We start from the raw sequence: 16,412 nt of genomic DNA, 5'->3' as shown, positions 1-16,412 counted from the left end.
GATGGTACACACTGCAGCCACGGTACGCTGGTGGTGGAGGGAGTGAATGTTGAAGGTGGTGGATGGGGTGCCAATCAAGCGGGCTGCTTTGTCCTGGATGGGGTCGAGCTTCTTGAGTGTTGTTGGAGCTGCACTCATCCAGGCAAGTGGAGAGTATTCCATCACACCCCTGACTTGTGCCTTGTAGATGGTGGAAAGGCTTTGGGGAATCAGGAGGTGAGACACTCGCCGCAGAAACCTAGCCTCTGACCTGCTCTTGTTACCACAGTATTTATGTGGCTGGTCCAGTTAGGTTTCTGGTCAATGGTGACCCCAGGATGTTGGTGGTGGGGGATTCGGTGATGGTAATGTCATTGAATGTCAAGGGGTGGTGTTTAGACTCTCGCTTGTTGGAGATAGTCATTGCCTGGCACTTCTGTGGCGCGAATGTTACCTGCCACTTATCAACGTTGTCCAGGTCTTGTTGCATGTGGGCATGGACTGCTTCATTATCTGAGGAGTTGTGAATGGCGCTGAACACTGTGCAGTCATCAGCGAACATCCCCATTTCTGGCCTTATGTTGGAGGGAAGTTTATTGATGAAGCAGCTGAAGATGGTTGGGCCGAGGACACTGCCATGAGGAACTCCTGCAGCGATGTCCTGTGATGATTGACCTTCAATCAGCACAACCATCTTCCTTTGTGCTAGGTATGACTCCAGCCAGTGGAAGAGTTCCGCCCCCCCCCCCCCCCCACCGATTCCCATTGAGTTCAGTTTTATTAGCCCACCTTGATGCCACACTCGGTCAAATGCTGCCTTGAGGGCAGTCACTCTCAACCTCACCTCTGGAATTAAGCTCCTTTATCCATGTTTGGACCAAGGCCGTAATGAGGTCGGGAGCCGAGTGGTCTTGGCGGAACCCAAACTGGGCATCAGTGAGCAGGCTATTGGTGAGTAAGAGCCACTTAATAGCACTGTTGATGACACCTTCCATCACTTTGTTGATGATTGAGAGTAGACTGATGGGGCGGTAATTGACCGGGTTGGATATGCCCTGCTTTTTGTGGACAGGACATACCTGGGCAGTTTTCCACATTGTCAGATAGATGCCAGTGTTGTAGCTGTACTGGAACAGCTTGGCTAGAGGCATGGCTAGTTCTGGAGCACAAGTCTTCAGCACGATAGCCGAAATGTTGTCGGGGCCCATAGCCTTTGCTGTATCCAGTGCACTCAGCCATTTCTTGATATCACGTGGAGTGAATCGAATTGGCTGAAGACTGGCTTCTGTGATGGTGGGGACCTCAGGAGTAGGCTGATAAGGATCATCCACTCAGCACTTCTGGCTGAAGATGGTTGCAAACGCTTCAGCCTTGTCTTTTGCACTCACGTGCTGGGCTCTACCATCATTGAGGATGGGGATATTCATGGAGCCTCCTCCTCCCGTTAGTTGTTTAATGGTCCACCACCATTCACGACTGGATGTGGCAGGACTGCAGAGTTTTGATCTAATCCGTTGATTGTGGGATCGCTTAGTCCTGTCTATAGCATGCTGTTTCCGCTTTTTAGCATGCATGTAGTCCTGTGTTGCAGCTTCCCCAGGTTGGAACCTCATTTTTAGGTACGCCTGGTGTTGCTCCTGGCATGCTCTTCTACACTCCTTATTGAACCAAGATTGGTCCCCTGGCTTGATGGTAATGGTAGAGTGAGGGATATACTGGGCCATGAGGTTACAGATTGTGGTGGAATACAATTCTGCTGCTGCTGATGGCCCACAGCGCCTCATGGATGCCCAGTTTGGAGCTGCTAGATCTGTTCTGAATGTATCCCATTCAGCACGGTGGTAGTGCCACACAGCACGATGGAGGGTGTCCTCAGTGTGAAGACGGGACTTCATCTCCACAATGACAGCAGTGGTCACTGCTACCAATACTGTCATGGACAGATGCATCCACAGCAAGTAGAGAGGTGAGAACGAGGTCAAGTAGGTTTTTCCCTCGTGTTGATTCTCACCACCTGTCGCAGTTCGGTCAGTAGTGGTGCTACCGAGCCACTCTTGGTGACGGACACTGAAGACCCCCACCCAGAGTACATTCTGTGCCCTTGCCACTCTCAGTGCTTCTTCTAACTGGTGTTCAACATGGAGGAGTACTGATTCATCAGCTGAGGGAGGGCGGTAGCTGGTAATCAGCAGGAGGTTTCCTTGCCCATGCTTGACCTGAAGCCATGAGACTTCATGGGGTCCGGACTCAATGTTGAGGACTCCCAGGGCCACTCCTTCCCGACAGTATACCACTGTGCCGCCACCCCTGGTGGGTCTGTCCTGCCGGTGGTGATGGAGGAGTTTGGGACATCGGCTGAAAGGTATGATTCTGTGAGTATAACTATGTCAGGCTGTTGCTTGACTAGTCTGTGGGACAACTCTCCCAATTTTGGCACAAGTCCCCAGATGTTGGTGAGGAGGACTTATAAAATATAAAGGCCAGAGTGAGAAAAGATAATTTGCCCATTAATCCAACTTATCCAGAGCCCAAGTATGAATGTTCTATTAAGGACTCCTTACTTCAGAAAATACTAAGTTACTTCCCCTACCTCCTCTGGGGGAAAATATAATCAAGCCATGTTCTCTATAAGCCTCAATTACTTTTAGATACCAATTGAGTTCATTTTTAAATGTGTCAATTGACCCCAAATTAATTAAGTTCTTTGGAAATTTGTTCCTTGTATCAATATTGCACACATCTACATAGTTGCTCCAAGTCTCTCTGAATATAATCAATCTCCTTTCTACCATCAGCCTTGGCCCCGCTTCAGAGTCAGAACGTTGTGGAGTATGGATTAGGGTATTGGCACTGGTAGGGTTCAAACTTCACTCTAGAGATTTAAGCGCATAACCTAGGTTAACACATCAGTGCAGCACTGAAGAAGTGCTTCACTACCGGAGATGTTGTCTTTCAGATTTTCTTCTTAGGGATGGTGTTTCAAAATTACCAAAAAAGATTAAGAACTGACTTGGCAACATAAGGCAGAAGGTGGTGTAAATGGAAAAGCACTCTGCCTGGGGAAAAAGTAATTAGTGATGCTCCACAGGGATCTCTTCTGGGACCCCTACTATTTAAAATAGTTGTGAATGATATGAATTGGATGTTTAGTATTACTAAATTTGCTGATAACACAAGCTCTATGGGCAGGTACCAAATAGAGAAAAGAAAAAGAATGAACTTGCATTTATATAGTGCCTTTTATGACCTCCGGCTGCCCAAAGCACTTCACAACCAATTAATTATTTTAGTCACTGTTGTAATGTGGGATAACACAGCAGCTAATTTGTGCACAGCAAGCTCCCATAAACAGCAATGAGTCAGATGGCCAGATTATCCATTTTTGATGATGTTGGTTGAGAGATAAATGTTGGCCAGGACACCAGGAAAACTCGCTTGCTCTTCTCTGAATCTTAGGACGTTGGGACCACGGGATCGTTTACGTCCATCTGAGAAAGCAGACGTGGCCTCTATATCGGAAAGATGACCCTCCGACTGTGTAGAACCCCAGAGATGCCGGGGAACATAGGGTCTGATGAAAGGGTGGAACTGAAAGAAATCAGTATTTGTAGGGAAATGGTGTTAGGAAAATTGATGGGACTGAAGGCCGATAAATCCCCAGGGCCTGATAATCTACATCCCAGGGTACTTAAGGAAGTGGCCCTAGAAATAATAGATGCATTGCTGGTCATCTTCCAGAACTCGATAGACTCTGGAACAGTACCCATGGATTGGAGGGTAGCTAATGTTACCCCACTATTCAAAAAAGGTGGTAGAGAAAAAGCGGGGAATTATAGACCGGTAAGCCTGACATCGGTAGTGGGGAAAATGCTAGAATCTATTATAAAAGATGTAATAGCAGAGCACTTGGAAAGCAGTGACAGGATCGGACAAAGTCAACATGGATTTACAAAAGGTAAATCATGCTTGACTAATCTACTGGAATTTTTTGAGGATTTAACTGGTAAAATAGATAAGGGGGAATCAGTGGATGTGGTGTATTTGGACTTTCAGAAGGCTTTCGATAAGGTCCCGCATAAGAGATTAGCGTGCAAAATTAAGGCACATGGGATTGGGGGCAAGGTATTGACTTGGATAGAGAACTGGTTGGCAGACAGAAAGCAAAGAGTTGGAATAAACGGGTCGTTTTCCGAGTGGCAGGCAGTGACTAGTGGGGTACAGCAAGGATCGGTCCTAGGACCCCAGCTGTTCACGATATATATTAATGATCTGGACGAGGGAATTGGATGTAATATCTCCAAATTTGCAGACGACACAAAGCTGGGTGGGAGGGTATGCTGTGAGGAGGATGTCGTGAAACTCCAGTACGATTTGGACAGGTTGGGTGATTGGGCAGAAACATGGCAAATGCACTATAATGTGGATAAATGTGAGGTTATCCACTTTGGTGGCAAAAACAGGAAGGCAAATTATTATTTGAATGGCAATAGATTGGGAGAAGGGGAAGTGCAAAGAGACCTGGGTGTTCTTGTGCACCAATCGCTGAAGGTAAGCGTGCAGGTGCAGCAGGCGATTAAGAAGGCAAATATTATGTTGGCCTTCGTAGCAAGAGGGTTCGAGTACAGGAACAAGGATGTCTTGCTGCAGTTGTACAGGGCCTTGGTGAGACTGCACCTTGAGTATTGTGTGCAGTTTTGGTCGCCTTACCCGAGGAAGGACGTTCTTGCCATGGAAGGAGTGCAGTGAAGATTCACCAGGCTGATACCTGGGATGGCAGGAATGACGTATGAGGAGAGATTGTGTCGATTGGGCTTATACTCACTGGAGTTTAGAAGATTGAGGGGATCTCATCAAAACCTATAAAATTCTGTCAGGCCTGGACAGGCTAGATGCAGGAAGGATGTTTCTGATAGCCGGGGAGTCCAGAACCAGGGGTCATAGTCTAAGGATAAGGGGTAAGCCATTTAGGATTGAAATGAGGAGGAATTTCTTCACCCAGAGAGTGGTGAACCTGTGGAATTCTCTGCCACAGAGGGCGGTGGAGGCCAGTTCATTAAATATATTCAAGAAAGAGTTGGATATATTTCTTAAGGCTAAAGGGATCAAGGGATATGGGGAGAAGGCAGGGACAGGGTACTGAATTTGGATGATCAGCCATGATCTCATTGAATGGCGGAGCAGGCTCGAGGGGCCGAATGGCCTACTCCTGCTCCTATCGTCTATGTTTCTATGTCTCTCGAGAGGGGCTTGAACTCTACCACTGCCAAAACCCTAATCCACAAGTTTGTCACCTCTAGACTTTAGTTTGCTAATGCTCTCCATGTGGTCTCATGACCTCCATAAGCTCTATTTTGTTCAGAACTTGGCCACCCACAACCTAACCTACATTAAGTTTCTGCTTGCCTATCACCGCTGAACTTGTTAACTTACACAGGCTCTCTGGGCTCACCGTCCCCCAAAGCATTAAACTTAAAATTCTCATACTCAGCTACAACTCTCTCCAAAGCCTCATCCTATCCTATCTCTGCAATCTCCACCAGCCTTACTTCCTACCCGTGCTTCTGATTCTGGCCTTCAGTGCATCTCCCCCTCCCTTTACTCCATCAATGGAGCAGAGCGTACTTGGCCTTATTCTCTGGAATTCCTATCCTAATTCCATACTATGCTGCCTACCTTTAAAAGACTTTTTAAAACCAATTTCTGTGACCAAGCCTTTGGGCAACTCTCAACTTCCCAAAATAGGCTTGGCATCCATTCCCTTCTTCTTCAGTGAAACACTTTAGGAAATTTCATGTTAAAGGGCCTTTATAAATACAAGCTGTTGTTATTTTCACAAGTTACATGTACCTGCAACTCCTGTCCTTTATTCGTGATTCCCTACCCCCACATTTATAAAAAAATATTTAAGCCTGTACCTCATTACTTATTTGATCTTTCTGCTATTATTGTCATCAATTTCTGGTAGTGAAAGACATATCAATCCAGTCAGATTTTCACAGCTAACACAGTGTGGCCTCTTAGGTACCAGATAAGCAACCTGCACATCTTCAAGACATAGCTGGGGTCTTGCTTGCAGGATCCCCAGATGGGACAATAGATGGGAGTATAAACAATATTGATCATTGGGAATGGACATTGTGTATCCATATGCTTGTTTAATAATCCACATGAACAGAGCCCATACAACTCCCATTGAAGTAGGCTCTTGTATACAGTTCTGCGTATATCGTATCTTTAAAAACAGAAGGACAGACAGCTATTTTAGGAAATCAGAGAAGACACTTAAACTGTTACAAAACTGGTAAGCTGTAAATTTACATGAAAATATTTAATATTAATGTAGAGATTATGATAGACCCGCAGGTCTGTCACAGATACCAATTACAAAATAAGCATGCAGCATGTATTTGGAAATAACAGAATCAGTCAGAGAACAGTGACCGTGGAGGAGAAAAAAAAGCAACATTTTTGTAACTTTCAAAGTTTTAGGAAAGATAAGGGGGTGACAGAGATACAAACCTCCACAATCGTAGCATTTTCATTTCTTGTATTGTTCTCCATTTCTGCAGCAGCCAAATCCTGACAATTAAAAAAATATAGGTTAAGTATGCTCTTCTTCTTTATAACTTGATTGTCTTCCTTTAACCTCAAGAATTCTTCACCTTGTTACCTGCAGCTATTTCTCCACCAGCTAGAAAGGTCTGAACTCTGTATCTATCCTCAAAATCATCCTCTCAACAGCCTATTGTAGAAACATTTTGGTGGGCAGAATAATTTTGGTTACTCTTTAGTGCAAGATAGAACGTTATCATGGGGCACCCCAGATAACAATGGCTGAAATCCAACTGTAATGGACATTGACTGCAGATATTCAAACCCAAGCCTCTAGCAAGAATGTTGTGCTAGAACTGTATACAACACTGGTTAGGCCACAGCTTGAGTACTGCATGCAGTTCTGGTCACCACATTACAGAAAGGATGTAATTGCACTGGAGAGGGTACAGAGGAGATTTACAAGGATGTTGCCAGAACTGGAGAATTTTAGCTATGAGAAAAGATTGGATAGGCTGGGGTTGTTTACTCTGGAACAGAGGAGGCTGAGGGGAGATTTAATTGAGGTTATTAAAATTATGAGGGGCCTAGATAAAGTGGATAGGAAGGACCTATTTCCCTTAGCAGAGGGGTCAAGAACCAGAGGGCATAGATTTAAAGTAGTTGGTAGAAGGATTAGAGGGGAGATGAGGAAATTCTTTTTCACCCAGAGGGTGTTGGGGGTCTGTAACTCACTGCCCAAAAGGGTGGTAGAGGCAGAAACCTTCATCACATTTAAAAAGTACTTGGATATGCATTTAAAGAGCTGTAACCTACAGGGTTACAGACCTAGAGCTGGAAGGTAGGATTAGGCTGGGTAGCTCTTTTCCGACCGGCACGGACATGATGGGCCGAATGGACTCCTTCTGTGCCGTAATTTTTCTATGATTCTAAGAACTACTAGATCCATCAGGCTGCATGTTAGTTACTTTGACTATGTTCCTTTCAATGTGCTTGATACTAAAGAACATCTAGAATACAGGAACAAACCAAGTTTTGAAGAGTCAGTTTCATCAACCATTTTCCTACCTTTTTATAGGATTGTTCTGAACTATATGGATTGTGAGAACCGGTGAGTATAGGAGTGTAATGGTGGTCAGGTGGAGAACCGGTGAGTATAGGAGTGTAATGGTGGTCAGGTGGAGAACCGGTGAGTATAGGAGTGTAATGGTGGTCAGGTGGAGAACCGGTGAGTATAGGAGTGTAATGGTGGTCAGGTGGAGAACCGGTGAGTATAGGAGTGTAATGGTGGTCAGGTGGAGAACCGGTGAGTATAGGAGTGTAATGGTGGTCAGGTGGATAACTGGTGAGTATAGGAGTGTAATGGTGAGTATAGGAGTGTAATGGTGAGTATAGGAGTGTAATGGTGAGTATAGGAGTGTAATGGTGGTCAGGTGGAGGAAAAGTTGCTCAGCTGTGATTATACGTGTATTTTGCTCTCTCCGCCAAATTTGAACAAAAAATGTTTCTTTTTCCCCCTTTTCCCCCTCTTCCTCCCTTTCCCCTCTTCCTCCCCCCCCCCCCAAAAAAATTGAATGTGAAGGGTTCTCTTTTAGAATCATAGACTCTTTCAGCACCGAAGGAGGCCATTCAGCCCATCGTGCCTGTGCCGGCTCTTTCAAAGGGCTATCCGATTAGTCCCACTCCCCTGCTCTTTGCCCATAGTCTTGCAAAATTTTCCTTTTCTTCAAGTATATTTACAATTCCCTTTTGAAAGTTATTATTGAATCGACTTCCACCAACATTTCAGGCAGTGCATTCCAGATCATAAGAACTTGCTGCGTAAAAAAAATTAATTCCCATCTCTCCTCTGGCTCTTTTGCTAGTTACCTTAAATCTGGGTCCTCTGGCTACTGACCCTCCTACCACTGGAAACAGTTTCTCCTTTTACAAAATGTTTGAACACTGAAGAATTGCAGGGGTTTCATCCCAAGCTGGCTTCAGGCTTCCCTCAGTTAACTCTTACCTGACTGTTTATTTTAAACTGGCCACCAACTGTAGAATTTTCTAGACTGACTCAGCTTGGTTTGAAGAGAATTGCATGCTGAAAGATTTTGAACACTCTCTGTATTGACACAAACATCCTCGATACCTTGATATTTCTGATGGATGGGACCAACTTCTCTAAAGAAAATGATTGGTGCAGGAGAAATGAATTGGCACTGCCATGTACACCTCTCTAGATATAAAGACATTAATCTTCTAATAAAAAGAAATACTTTAAATTATATTTTGTTTTATCTCTCAACTATCTTAAAATATTGCACATTCAATGAATTACTTTAACAATGGTCCTAGAGCCAGGCCAGAAGATCAAAATCCATAATTAAAGTCTCTAAACCCTAAACGGTGTGTGGCATAATGAAGGCACGATCTCTTACCCGAAGATTTCCTTAGTGTGAATGGATACTGCCACCAAAATGGCCACAATCTCCCTACACATCACCACCAGATCCAGAAACCAGCTGTTATCCTCAGGAGATCCGATTATTTGCAAATGTTTATTTGTCTGGATCAAGGAAGAGATAATCTTTTCACCTTGGAACTGCAATTTTGGATCTTGTGGTCAGTGCCTATAAGAGAGGTGGGCCTATAGCTAATCTCTAACCATTAGAATGCTTTCCATCCATCTACACACAAAGGGTGGTAGAAGTTTGGAAAACTCTTCCACAAATGGCAATTGAAGCTAGATCAATTGTTAATTTTAAATCGGAGATCGATAGCTTTTTGTTAACTAAAGGTATGAAGGAATACGGGCTAAACGCAGGTATATGGAGTTAGGTCGCAGATCAGCCATGATCACATTGAATGGCGGAACAGGCTCGAGGGGCTCAATGGCCTACTCCTGTTCCTGTGTTCCTTGTAGAGTGCCAAGCTTTTTAATCATTTTAATTTTCAAAAGTGTGCCTATTTTGAAAAACGTGAAATTAAAAACAATGATTGAAATCAGGGAATGCGAGCCAGAATTATCCAATGGTTCAGCTGCTAAGTGCTAAGTAGACTTTCCCAAATCTAATGCCCATTCTGTGCTGATTCACCTGTGGTGGAGGTAAGGCTGCTACAGTAAGCTACTTGGCTGGGTTTGGGGGAAAGTGGAACAAAAAGTCAACCAGAATTTTCACCCCAATCACTATCCTATGGTCAGTGCATAGGTGTTGGAAGAAAATTGGGGCAAGGAAAAAGGGGTCTGCGCAGATCAGGCAAGTTGTGAAACAACGTAGCGTTTTCACTATCACACAAATCTCATTGCTGGTGAGTAGCCCCTTTAAGTAAATGCTTTCTTCTCTCAATGGCCTTTGTATTCAACTCTTATCTATTACTTGCATTTCAATATCCCACACCTCTACTACCCAAATCACACAACTTCAAGAAAATATTCTGATATATTTTCACACTCACCCGAGTATCAGTGGCTTCTCTGTTTCCAGCTAGAGATGCTTGCAGTGCCTTGCGCTTACTTTTAATCTTCTCACGAAGATTACTAAAAAGGAATGGAATATTGTAAATATTAGATGCTGAAAGACTTTCTCTTGGCTGCAGAGTCTAGAACTAGGGTGTCGATACAGGGCCGGCCATTTAGGACTGAGATGAGGAGAAATGTCTTCACTCAGAGGGTTGCGAATCTTTGGAATTCTCTACCCAGAGGGCTGTGGAGGCTCAGTCAATGAGTATATTCAAGGCTGAGATCGATAGATTTTTGGGCACTAAGGGAATCAAAGAATATGGGGATAGGATGGGGACTGGAGTTGATGTAGAAGTTCAGCCATGATCGTATTGAATGGCGGAGTAGGCTTGAGGGGGTGGAAGACCTACTCCTGCTCCTATTATTAAGTTCTTATGAGCTCATGCTGCTTCCCAGGAAATGCCAACATGTCTAGTCCAAAGACTGAGCCAGGAACCACAGAGAACCTGGAGACTAAAGAGGGGTGACAGAGGTTCCTGGAAGCAGTCCTCCAAACCCACGTTGGCCAATGTAAAAAAATGATTGGGTGGGGTCATGACTCTCCAGACTCCCTTCTGGCTCTGCCAATGGTACTGCTCAATATCTAACTATACTGTAGCATAACACAAGGGTATAAGAACAGGACCACCTTGTGATTTGAACTCGATATCATGTCTTTCACACATGCCCACATTTGTTGTACTTCTATCTTTCTGAAGATGGATTGAAACACTCGGTGAGATGAGGCCAGGAACTAATCGTTAAGCAACTTTTCAAGTAACAATCAAAACAAATTCCACTTACTTAACTCAATTTCATTTAGTTCCTTGAGAAATAGGAAAATAATAATCAGCCGCAAGCCTTGAGCCTTTTGTAAGCTTTCTTACTTGTTCTTGGCCTTTTCCATCTTTCTAGGCAACTGCTGACTACAAAATGCTGGCCGCCTGTATTTTAGCATCCATCTCCAGGCCAAGGGCTGTATCTCAGTGTTTTGTTGAAAAACCCAACTGAGACTCTTTTGCCTTTTCTCTCTGTTTTTCCAGGCAGAGTGTGCTGCAATGCTGACTTTCTCCCTGGTCACTGATTTGCCAGTAAGCCTGTCAATAAAAGTGGCTACCTCTCCTTCCCTCCTCAGGGTGTGGGTTTAAAGAAAATTCTCCCCCTGTTCTAAAAGTGAATGGTTAAGGGGGTTAAGATGAGACAATTGACCCTCACTGCATCAGTTTAGACTCAAACGGCTCAGTGGACAAACACATTCAGTAAAATTGATATGAATAAATGGTTTTGCAACAAAATGTTAAGTTACACTAGAAGCATTTAACATGAAAATCGCATAACTGTGTAACTACTGCTTTTGTTAGATTTTCAAAGCAGCATTCCGTCTTGGTTCAACTAAAAAACAACCACATACAATGTTTCTCAGAATGCAGCGCTACTGGAAGCTGAACTGTTTACACACGTCGCAGTCTCCTAACACAAAGATCTTAAAAATTAAAAAAAAGCAGCATAAAATATAGCCTGACCTTTTCTTTATAGTAAACAAGATCCAAAGTTCAAATAATTTGGTCACAAAATATTCTTGCCTCTCTTCCTTTTAAACTTTGTATCTCATTTTCTCATGTGGATGTCTATCTTACACATCTTTTCTATCTAACTTAAAATATACACAAAGCGAACAGGAATTAAAACATTCTTCTGTCATATTATTCTTTAGTTTGAAAGAAGCACTGAATGAATTTTGTCTTTGTTAGATAAGCATAGGTAGGATGGTGCTGAATGGATGAGCAATAAATTCAACTCAAAGGGTGATTCATTGCACACCCCACTTCTCATTACATTTTATATCAGATGTCCACAGACCAAAGCAATTTTATAGAAGAGATTTTGATTACTTCATCTTCTTTGAAATGCAATAGTTATTTTTATGTATTGCCACATCATTGATGTTGCCCACTTTTGTATGGGAGGATTTTATGGCAGTTATGTTGTGTGGCTCACAATGTTACTGGGAGCAGTGGCAACAAGAATACAGCAGGAATAAATTACATGTCAAAATAAGATAAACAGGTATCTGTTTTAGTATATCCGTGGTAAGCCCGTGGTTATCAAATGGAAAATGTGAAACTCCAGCACTACACTACCATCAGCCCTCATTCTGAAAATGAGAGCGAGGGGGAAAACCAAGAGCTGTTTTACTCACTCGGTGGAAGCCATTTTCTTCCGTCAATCCAGCTGATCAGGTGGTTTTGATTTTCATAGAGTCTTCATTTAGAGTCACACAAACTAAGTATAAATTAAGCCATCTCCAGTGTTCTATGTGCATACTGCAGTAAAGGGGATGTATTCCATTAAACAGCCTCTAATGCCTGCTAAAACAATTATACTGTAACTTAAATCACACATTCAGTAGTAATATAATCAAATAAATAAATCCCTTACAGTAGAGGACTTTCTATTGAACATTATGAACCAAAAATACAGATTTATAAAGTGGAACAGTTATTGCAGAAATCATTTGCTGCTGGACTTTACCATTAATTAAGTTGCTCCTCTGCACTTGAAGTTATGGAACTACATTTGGCTTTAAAATTTAAATACCTTGCTGTCCCCAGCACAGCTAAGAAAATAACAAGCTTTTTTTCTGGTGGGGGGGGGGGGGGGGATAAAGTGGAACTGAGATTAAGCACATTGAAGAATGAGACCATTAGGGTTTAAAATCTAATTATAACTTAAGTAATACATAGGTTACTTTTTGAAAATTCTCCAAAAATATTATTGTAAATACCACCCCGATTTGTGATCTTACCACATTATTTCTGTCAGCAAACAAGAATTATTATTTTATAAAACATATGCCGTCAAAGCAGAATGCCATCATAGAGGATAGACAAGATTAAATAAAGAGAGAAAAGGTATTATAAATTAATTCACTCTGAACAAGTGACATATCCTCCTGAAGACAATAGTTTAAGTCATAATTTTTTGGACAAACCTAAAGGTTAATCATCAAATAGAATTACTGGTGCTTGGATATAGGCAGATGACAAACATGACTGCAAAACAGACCAAACCTTCTAAAAACATCCCTCTACAACAAGGAATTTATAAAATTATTGATAAAGCAACAGTGAAAATCTCCCGAGGAGGCCCAACAAGACATGCAAATTAAATTATAATCAACAAGGGTCCAATTTTCAAATATGGGGCACCAGTGAAAATTTGATATGGCCAGGATGATTACATGACTTAGGAGGAAATGCTTGAGTGAATAACTTATATTTGAGGTGCCTGCTGTATGTCTCAGAGACATGGACCATGTACAGCAGGCACCTCAAAGCACTGGAGAGGTACCACCAATGCTGCCTCCGCAAAATCCTGCAAATCCATTGGCAGGATAGGCGCACCAACGTCAGTGTTCTTGCTCAGGCCAACATCCCCAGCATCGAAGTTTTGACCACGCTCAATCAGCTCCGATGGACGGGTCACATCGTCCGCATGCCCGATACGAGACTCCCAAAACAAGCGCCCTACTCGAACTCCAACACGGCAAGAGAGCCCCAGGTGGGCAGAGGAAACGCTTCAAGGACACTCTCAAAGCCTCCTTGAAAAAGTGCAACATCCCCATTGACACCTGGGAATCCCTGGCCCAAGACCGCACAAAATGGAGGAGAAGCAACCGGGAAGGTGCCGAACACCTAGAGTCTCTTCGCCAGGAGCAAGTGGAAGCCAAGTGCAAGGAGCACACATCAACCCAAGCACCCCACCCACCGTCTGCCCCACCTGTGACAGAGACTGTAAGTCCCACATTGGACTCATCAGTTACCTGAAAACTCATTTTTAATGTGGTAGCAAGTCATTCTCGGTTCCGAGGGACTGCCTAAGAAGATGATTTGTTGGAGAAAAGAAAACTGAGGGGAGACAGGATACAGGTCTTCAAAACAACTTGCATTTATAATAGAGCCTTTAACTTAGTAAAATGTCCCAACTTAAGGCACTTCACAGGAGTGTTATCAAACAAAATTTGACACCAAGCCTCAAAAGGAGATATTAGGGCAGGTAACCAAAAGGTATAGTTAAGGCTGAAAGTAAATAAGTTATTTAACTTGGACAATTAATAGGAATAGAGGGCACAAGTACAATATTTACAAGCCTCTAGCAATGCTGGTGATTTGAAGAAAAACTATCCCCACCACCACACAATAGTGGACATGTGGAATAGACTCCCGGGGAACATGGCAGATTGATGGGTCAGTTGGCACCTTTAAGAGAGCTGGATTGATATCTGTCGAGAAAGAGGAACGTTGAAAACCAACCAGGTGGACACTGGATTTCAGTTAATGTACTTACATTGTACATATTTCTGATTTAGTTTCTCCTACAATAATATGACCCTGAATCTCCACTGACACCGACTGTGTCCAGGAAACAGCTCGCTTAGTAACCACCGTTCAACCTAACTTGGGCGCACAGGAGGAGGGGAGCCCGGGAGCGATGCGGAGCCGGGTCCTGATGCGGAGCGGAGCCGGAGCCCCGGGAGTGATGCGGAGCGGAGCCGGGTCCGGGTCCCGGGGAGTGATGCGGAGCCCGGAGTGATGCGGAGCCGGGTCCCGGGGAGTGATGCGGAGCCGGAGCCGGGTCCCGGGGACTGATGCGGAGCCGGAGCCCGGGAGTGATGCGGAGCCGGGTCCCGGGGACTGATGCGGAGCGGAGCCGGGTCCCGGGGACTGATGCGGAGCCGGAGCCCGGGAGCGATGCGGAGCCGGGTCCCGGGGAGGGAGCCCGAGCCACTGTTGGAGAATTCCCACGTCAATCACTCGGGAATATTGGGTTGACTGTCTTTGCTACGGTGGCCTGGTTGGGGAAGCAAGCAATCGCTCCTTCACTAATCTGTTTGCCAAATCCGTACAGGGATAGAGATATCCTCTTCGGCCACTCTAAATTCTGCTGTTTCTGAGCTTTTATTGCTGTATTTTACTCCAGAACCAGTTTCTGCTTATTTGCGGTCATGTTGTGGGATCCCCAACACTATCGTTCTCCAGAAACAAAATCATAAAATGCTGGGAACACTCGGTAAGTCAGCCAGTGTCCGGGCAGGAATGGCCACCATTGCTTTTCATTTGGTTATTTGTGTTAATTCCTCTAGGCCAGCAGATGGTAAATGTATGAAATGGGCTCGCATCAAAATGATGTGCCAGTTGACATTGAAAAGGAGCTGGACCAACATCAAATTATAGATCAGGGAAGCCATTCGGCTCATCGTAATTAATCCTTACGGAACAACCTAACGCTCCCCCATTTCTGCAGCTAGTTGTTCCTTAAATTATTCCAGAGTTTTTGTCTCCAGCATCCTGCGCAAAAGTCCATTCCAAATGTCGACCACTCTGTATAAAGAGGAATCTCCTGATACCGATCCTAAAGTTACCTTTTACTAATTTGAACCTGTGCCCCTTGTCCTACTCCAATGGTTTATTTTAAAGTCGTATTCCCTGATTAACCTTTCCATACTTTTTACTACCTTATATAATCGATTACGTCTCGGGCACCTCCATTCTAGGCTGGAAAGATCAAGTCTCCTCATAACTCAGGGCTCTTCTCTGCACTGCTTTCAGCGCTTAAATTTCTCTCTTGTTGCTTAGCGACCAGAACTTAAAGCAGTACTCAAGGCGTGGTCTGAACAGAGTCCTGTACAGTTTGATCACAATTTCCTTTGATTTATATTCTACTGTTTTGGCTGTGTAGCTCAACATTCTATTGACCTGAAACGTTAACTCTGTTTCTCTCGCTACAGATGCTGCCCGACTTGCTGAGTATTTCCAGCATTTTCTGTTTTTATTTTATTGACTTTGTTGATTTCTGCTCTGCATAAGTGGGACATGTTGAGCTTTACATTTACTATAAGATTCCTAGGTCTCTTTCAGTTTCAATCTTAGCTATTGTAATATCATTTATTGCGTGTGTGTGTTGCCTACTTCTCTTTCCTACTTGCAGTGCTTTGACCTAGCCTGAATTAAACTTCATTTACCATTGTTTGACCCTCTTGTATATTTCAAGTTTAGCTCATTCTGTAAGACTTCCTTCCATTCCACTGCCTCTCCTAGTTTGGTATCATCTGCAAATGTGATCAGTTTGCATTAAGAATAGGATTGAAGGTTGTAGGCTTAAGCATAGACACAGGTGATCACCTTACTGCGCATATAGTGAACAGCGAGGAGGATAGTGATAGATTTCAAGAGGACATAAACAGGCTGGTGGAATGGGTGGACATGTGGCAGATGAAATTTAATGCAGAAAAATGTGAAGTGATACATTTTGGTAGGAAGAATGAGGAGAGGCAATAAAAACTAAAGGGTACAATCCTAAAGGGGGTGCATGAACAGAGAGACCTGGGGTATATGTACAC

The 16,412-nt window shown here is 43.6% G+C and overlaps 1 protein-coding gene across 6 annotated transcripts in view; it reads right to left on the bottom strand.

Moving 5' to 3' along the window:
• Positions 1-15,608, bottom strand: part of cc2d2a (coiled-coil and C2 domain containing 2A) — a 317,140-nt gene extending 301,532 nt beyond the window's left edge. For 3 of the 6 annotated variants that reach the window (XM_085966254.1, XM_085966245.1, XM_085966233.1), the window contains exons 1-3: positions 12,213-12,633; positions 9,970-10,051; positions 6,499-6,558 (exon numbers count right to left, since the gene is read on the bottom strand). In XM_085966254.1, the coding sequence (XP_085822380.1) occupies positions 6,499-6,558; positions 9,970-10,051; positions 12,213-12,226 (156 nt within the window). In that variant the 5' untranslated portion in view covers positions 12,227-12,633. Of the gene's footprint in view, positions 1-6,498; positions 6,559-9,969; positions 10,052-12,212; positions 12,634-14,359 lie in introns of those variants that run through there. The other 3 variants (XM_085966208.1, XM_085966216.1, XM_085966224.1) reach the window with 3 other exon arrangements.
• Between the last annotated feature and the right edge of the window lie 804 nt (positions 15,609-16,412).

This window comes from Somniosus microcephalus, chromosome 2 (genome assembly GCF_052327205.1).
Source record: "Somniosus microcephalus isolate GS21.2 chromosome 2, FLI_Smic_1.0, whole genome shotgun sequence".
Classification (NCBI taxonomy): domain Eukaryota; kingdom Metazoa; phylum Chordata; class Chondrichthyes; order Squaliformes; family Somniosidae; genus Somniosus; species Somniosus microcephalus.
The sequence above is the reverse complement of the archived record's forward strand: the minus strand, read 5'-3'. Positions and strand labels throughout refer to the sequence as shown.